Consider the following 6634-nt stretch of genomic DNA (forward strand, 5'->3'; position numbering starts at 1 on the left):
ATGTGATCCGTCTTCCTGCTCACAGCTGGAGCTCAAACCGGAGTCCGTTTTGCAAACGTTCTCTCTCCCCGAATATGTCAATATCAGAGGAGGCTGAGTGTGCGCCTGTGCCTGCGCGCATAATTACAGATGCGCCATTCCTCCTAAGCTGTCATTAGAAAAGGGAATGGGAATGACTCCAGGCTACAACCACCGCTTGCGGTTACGTAACATGCTCCTTCTCGGATCCTGTCTTATCCCGGAGACAGCTGAAAAACTCCCCGCTCCTTCACAGCCCCCTTGTCTGCGGACATGGTGCTCCAAGACAGAACCGGTCCCGGGACGAGTTTGTTGTCCCCCCCTCTGTAGTCTCTTCCATTTTATAAGAAACTCGACTGTGTGTGCGTGTGTTTTAGGTCTTTGTCTGGCCGCTTCGCTCTGTCTGCTCGGTGGATCCGCTGCCGTTCCCCGAGCGTCCGTGCGAGGGCGCAGTGAGCCCGGCTGCTCCCTTCATCCAGGGATGCTGCCGGTGGCCCTCAGACAAAAGAGAAAATGATATTTGGAGCTCTACAGGAGAGCAGGAGAAGGGCAGGAGGGTTTGATGTTTGGGGGGGGAACATCTCTACACATCAAGTGTGCTCACAGGACATGATGCCTGTGTCTAATTATTCATTTCATGTGTGGAAAGCGTTATTTTGCCACTAGAATCTTCACTTTTATGACCAATTAATAATTAATTAAAATACGCCCAACATGAATTATGCTATATACATAGCTGTGGTGTGAGGATCGTGTGTGTGTGTGTGTATGTGTGTGTAGAGGGGCAACTCTGCCCTTCACTTCACAGGTTCAAGCCCCCTCAGGTCAGCAGTAGCATCCAGGCTGCTGCTGTGCCCTTGAGCAACCTGAGCAAGACATCACACCACTACACAGCCTCTGGGTTACTTCGACTGTTTCGTAGCCGTTCTCAGGTCAGATGTCCCTGCGGAGAGGAGTGAGGAGAGATGGGGAAGACAGCTTCGCCTCAGGGTGTCAATCACATGTTGTTGTTTTTTTCTTTCTTCCTCCTCTTTTATTCCGTCTTATTTGCCTCCTTCTCTTTTCTTTCTCTTCTTTTTTATCACTATGCCCTTTGTTTTTCTTCTTCTTCTTCTTCTTCTTCTTGCTTTCATTCTTCAGCTGCAGTGTTTGGACTATTTTCTCGCTTCACCTTGAAATAAAAGCTCCCAGCCAGCCTGTCTCCCGCGCCGCAACAAACCCAAAGCCCGACTGTGCCACCCCCCAGCCAGGGAGGGGAGGAGTCTACGCTTTCCTCCCGCAGAACTGAGTGTATAACACTGTGCAGCCAGCCACAATGTGTGTCAGAGGACTGTCTGTGCTCCCAAAGTAGATGACTGCTCCAAAGCTGGTGTCTGTATTAGTGACTGCGAGATACGAGGGGAAAAAATTGGTTCGCACGTTATCATCCCGAGTCAGGACAAGGTGAGCATCTTCTCATTTCTGCGCGTAAGACAAAAAAAACAAAAACAGATTTTCTCCTCAGATTTTTCACACAGGGAACACTCTCCGCTAGATCTGGCTGTTGTCATTTTGCGTGTTTTCCTGTAAACATGCTGTTTCTTGTATCACGGTCGTATTTGTTTTATTCTTTTTTTTTTTTTTTTTTATTCCGGTGTGTTCAGCGAGTGCTGAGCCAAGCAGCGTCGTTTTGCGCACTTTGTGCGTCACGGTCACATTTTACGCACATTCTCCTGTGAGATTTGTGTGGTTTTTAAACCCCACACAGGAGCGAGTGTGGAATTTAGTGGAGCAGACTGTGTGTCTGTGTGTGGGCTTTGACTCCTGATCTTCCTTGAGCGGAGTTTTCAGGTGTGATAGAGGGGAGAGGGAATGGGGAGAGACGCTCGTTCCTTTTGGAGACTAAAATGCCTTTTGTTCCTTCGCAGGTTTTGTGATTGTGGGATAGAATGCCGGCGATCATAAGTAAAAACTCCGATTTGGAGTTTGACTCCTTACAACCGTGTTTCTACCCGGATGAGGACGACTTCTACTTCTGTGGTCCCGACTCTGCGCCACCGGGGGAGGACATCTGGAAGAAATTCGAGCTGTTGCCCACTCCGCCCCTCTCCCCGAGCCGAGCCGCGCTACCGGGGGAGCCGGCGACTGCCTCCCCGGAAGCAGACCCTCTCAGCTTCGGCTTGGGGGACCCACTGGACTGGGCGTCGGAGCTGCTGCTCCTGCCCGAGGACGATATCTGGGGGGCGTCCGACGATGGGGACCTGTTCGGCTCCGCTTTGGATACTAACCCCAACAGCATCATTATCCAGGACTGTATGTGGAGTGGCTTCTCCGCCAGGGAAAAGCTGGAGCGGGTGGTCACGGAGAAACTCGGCAAGGCTATTTCCACGGCCACGGGAGGCGGCAGGAGCGTGTGCGTCAAGGCGCCGGAGGTGGTGAGCCGCAGCTCGGTGTCAGAGTGCGTGGACCCCACGGTAGTCTTCCCTTTCCCGGTCCACAAGAAGAACGGCAGCAGGGACTCATCCGGGACCGTAAACACATCCACGACCCACGCCAGCGCTCCCAGCGACTCCGGTAAGAATCTGAAGATGCGCTGAAAGCCTTTGTTTGCGTTTTTATACAGAAAGTCTGGTGCCAAGGAAAAAAACATTATTATTATTATTATTATTATTATTATTATTATTATTATTATTATTATTATTATTATTAATGTTGTTGTTATTGGAGTGACTCGAGCTTGTTCATGTGACTGGCCCAGAATTGGATTACCTCGTTACATTCCACGCACGCGCGCGCACGCACCGAGGAGTAGTGACACAGTGAACGAGGTTTATGTAATCAGCGGGCCCTTCATCCGGCAGATGGCAGTAAAATGGGGAATTGTGCGCCTTCCTGAACTCAGTTGGCATCTGAGCCAAACAAAAAGACAACACACTCCGCTGAGTGCGGCAGGAGCAGGTCTGTGGGAGGAAGAGGAGGAGGAGGAGGAGGAGGGAGAGAGAGTGAGAGAGATGAAAAGGTGTTCGATGATGTGATGAGCTGATAAAGTGTCAGGTTCAAGGTGCCGTGGGTGCCTTCATTACGCACGGATTGGGGGGGGGCGCACAGTGGGTGAGGCATTGGCACTTGTTAAGGGCGGCCTGTGCAAACTGTCAGCTGATAACTGAGAGGAGCCCCCGAGAGCAACAACAGGAGCGGCTCGCCACCACCACCAGAACAACAACAACAACAGAAAGTCAAACTCAGGAGCGGACACACGCTCTTATTTTTCCGCCTCTTTTGAGATTTTTATGTAGGAAGTAATATCTGTTTAGATTAGGAAGCGAGCGTTGTTTGTGTTTAATCGCCCCGAGGCTTCATCTCCCATCTATTCCTGCTCATGAGTTCCCTAAACAAACACTCACGAGTCCTTATCAGCGTGTTTTCGCTGTGAAACAGTAGTACAAAGGCCTCCAGCTTGGCACAGAGGGCAGACTCAGCCAGCCTTGCCAAACACCTCCTCCGCCGCGCGAAGAAAGAAGGACGGAGGAGGGCCCATGGCTGCCTCTTTCAGGGGGTGAGGGGGAGGGGGGGTGACAGCTTTGAACAAGCGCTCCATCTCGACAGCTGTCTCCCTGGCGCCGCTCCAGCTCCGAGGCTTAAAAGGGTGGTGATCCGATCGCCTGCCGCCGCGCCATCCTGCGCGCAGCACCGCTCCAGTGCGCTTCCGCCGCTCGCAGCGTTGCAGGCGCGTCCCGTCTTTTGTGCTGCGCGCGTTTATGTGTGTACTGTCTCATCAAAGAGACGCGGACTTTGAAGGCGAGATTGCAGGGGTTTCTTTTTTTCTTTTTTTTCCTTTTTGTTTCTCTCCCTATTGTTAAGGACCAAGGAGTAAGGGGAAATCAGCTGTGCAGATGTGCGCCCGGAAAGAACACTTTATCTCTCGCTTAAGGCTGATGTTTTATCTCCCCGCACAGAAATATAGTTCCCTTTCTTCTATTTATACTCCCAATAAATGAGCTGTTCCCCTTCTGAGAGAGCGAAAACACCAAACAGCTAAATCCCAGCTTCACATGTGGCAAAGCCAGCCACGCCCCCTCATCCACCCAGCTGTGCCCAGCTTTGTTTTGATGGCAGCGCCAGCCTGTGTGTGTGTGTGTGTGTGTGTGTGTGTGTGTGTGTGTGTGTGTGCGCCTTGAGACAGCAGCCCCGGTGCAGAAGTCTGAAGTGGGTTACTGTAAGCTGTAAAATGCCACACTCTTCAGATGCTCCTGAGCTGATAATGAGAGCCATTATCACAAAAGGCATTTTTAACTGGGCCTCACACTCTCTGCCTCATGATTGGCTACTTCCCCTCTTCTTCAAAAGGCGCCAGTCCGTGATAAGTCTCCGCTGCTCGGCACAGGTATTAAGATGAAGAGCTCAGCTAGAAGGAGATTGTGGCTTTTTTCGTCTCCTTCTTCTTCTTCCTTACTTCATCTGAGGTCAGAGTGGGTTCTTAAAGCCTCTGATGCTGAAGCGAAGTTCTGATCGGGCTAAAGCTGTCTCGTCTCACCGGAGAAGATTAGCAGAAGTTTTGAGGGAGGGATGCAGAGTGAAAGAAATCCAGCCTGTCTGTTGAGCTGAGACTGAACATGTCAACGCCTGCAGAGTAGATTAGTTGAGGAGTGACTGACACTAAGCATTAAGAGATTTCTGCTTATGCAAACAGCGTTGAGCAACGCGCTCACTCCCACACACACTCTCTCTTGATCTCGCTCGCATACTTACCTGTCACCTGCTGGCTCACATGCATGACATTGTGGGAATACTTGCGACTGAGTCACTCACACTCTGCTCTCTTTTTTTCCCCCCCCAGAAGAGGACGATGACGATGACGATGATGAAGACGAAGAGGGAGAGGACGAGGATGAGGACGAGGACGAGGAGGATGAGGAGGAGGAGGAGGAGATTGATGTGGTTACAGTAGAGAAGAGGCGATCCACAACCGTTAAGGCATCACCCATGGCGACGGGCACCGTCACCATCTCCGTGCACCCAAGGAGCCAGGACGCCAGAGGAAGCGGGTCAGGGTCCGGCGTGGTGAGCCGCTTCGTCAGCAGGCCTCCTCAGGAGCTGATCCTGAAGAGGAGCTCGGTCCACCAGCAGCAGCACAACTACGCAGCCCCCTCACCGTACGCCTCCGACGATGACCCTACCCCGCCTCCGAAGAAGCAAAAGACATCGGACGCTCCAAGGCCTCCCACCAGAACCATCTCCTCATCCTCCTCCTCTTCCTCCACGTCCTGCAGCTCGCTCAGCAGCATGTCAGGGGCGCGCAGCAAGCGCAGCGCCAGCGGGGACAGCAGCCCGCGCGGGAGCTCCGACTCGGAGGACAGCGAGCGCCGGCGCAACCACAACATCCTGGAGCGCCAGCGCCGCAACGACCTGCGCTCCAGCTTCCTGACGCTGCGCGACCACGTCCCGGAGCTGGCGCACAACGAGAAGGCGGCGAAGGTGCTCATCCTGAAGAAGGCCACCGAGTACGTGAGCTCGCTGGAGACAGAGGAGATGAGGCTCCAGCAGGAGAAGGACAGGCTCCAGGCCCGCAGGCAGCAGCTGATGCGCAGGCTGGAGCATGCTAGGACTCGCTAACAGACAACCACTACAACACAGAAACACTCACATGTACCCTGGATGACACCCACCCCCTACCCCCCTTCCTGCCTCCGCTCAGTCTGAAACACGAATAGATGCGCACACACACACAGGTTGATACACTTAAAGCACACACACATAGGCGCGCATATCTGTTCTACACACACAAACATCTCAGAGGACGTTTTTTTTTCTTCAGATGCTGACACTCAAACCTGGAGGAGGACGCGCGGGTGGGGGGGGTGGTCGCCGGAGGGATGATCGGACTTTCACTGCCGCCACTTTTTTTGCACATTTGTTGACGTTAAGAATGTTTAGGGTTTACTTTTTCAATACAGTCACATTGAGGAAAGATTTTTTAAAAAAAAGAGAAAAGGAGGAAGGAGAGAGGACACACCTTGTTTCGGTCTTCACCCCTCCTCAAGTTTTTATATCATTTCTATTTGTATCTTGTTTTTTTTTGTTGTTGTTGTTTTGGTTTTTTTTTGTACTCACTGTGACACCAGCCTGGAATCAGGTGATTCCCCCCACAGGGATGGGGTGTCAGAGGGCACTTTGCTTGGAGAATTTTCACAAGAAAGCAGTGCACACTTACTTTGCCTTCACCACTGCAAAAAACAAACAAAAACAAACAAAAAACGTAAAGTAACAAAAAACTGAAGAGACTCTGACGACTGAGGGTCACGTAAACGATGCCACTACAGGTTCTCTTCCTCTCACTCCTCCCTCACACTGGTGCTCAAAAACCAAGTCAGTGGATGTATAACTGTGCACCTTGCTAGCCGACACTTTTGTAAATAACAATAGTGTACAGACAAAAAAAAATACACTCAGATCTGCCTTGTTTTGTAATACATTTTGTCCTTGTTTTTTTATACATGTCAGGAAGCTGCCAATAACTAGACTGGAAGTTTATATACCTTTAAAGTACTGTAAAGGCCTCGATTTTTGAGAGTCATGAAACTTTGTAATATAACAATATATTGTCTTTTTTTTCTCCTTCTCTTTTACTTTGTATTGT

The 6634-nt window shown here is 51.1% G+C and overlaps 1 protein-coding gene across 1 annotated transcript in view; it reads left to right on the plus strand.

Annotated features, from left to right (window-relative positions):
* The first annotated feature begins 947 nt into the window (after positions 1 to 947).
* The window catches only part of mycn (MYCN proto-oncogene, bHLH transcription factor), a 6062-nt gene continuing 375 nt past the window's right edge, over positions 948 to 6634 (plus strand). Inside the window, exons 1-3 of the mRNA XM_037086606.1 lie at positions 948 to 1461; positions 1926 to 2571; positions 4835 to 6634. The exon at positions 4835 to 6634 is cut by the window's right edge and continues 375 nt beyond it. Of these exons, the coding sequence (XP_036942501.1) occupies positions 1947 to 2571; positions 4835 to 5610 (1401 nt within the window). The 5' untranslated portion in view covers positions 948 to 1461; positions 1926 to 1946 and the 3' untranslated portion in view covers positions 5611 to 6634. The remainder of the gene's footprint in view (positions 1462 to 1925; positions 2572 to 4834) is intronic.

Source organism: Acanthopagrus latus, chromosome 22, assembly GCF_904848185.1.
Source record: "Acanthopagrus latus isolate v.2019 chromosome 22, fAcaLat1.1, whole genome shotgun sequence".
Taxonomy (NCBI): Eukaryota; Metazoa; Chordata; class Actinopteri; order Spariformes; family Sparidae; genus Acanthopagrus; species Acanthopagrus latus.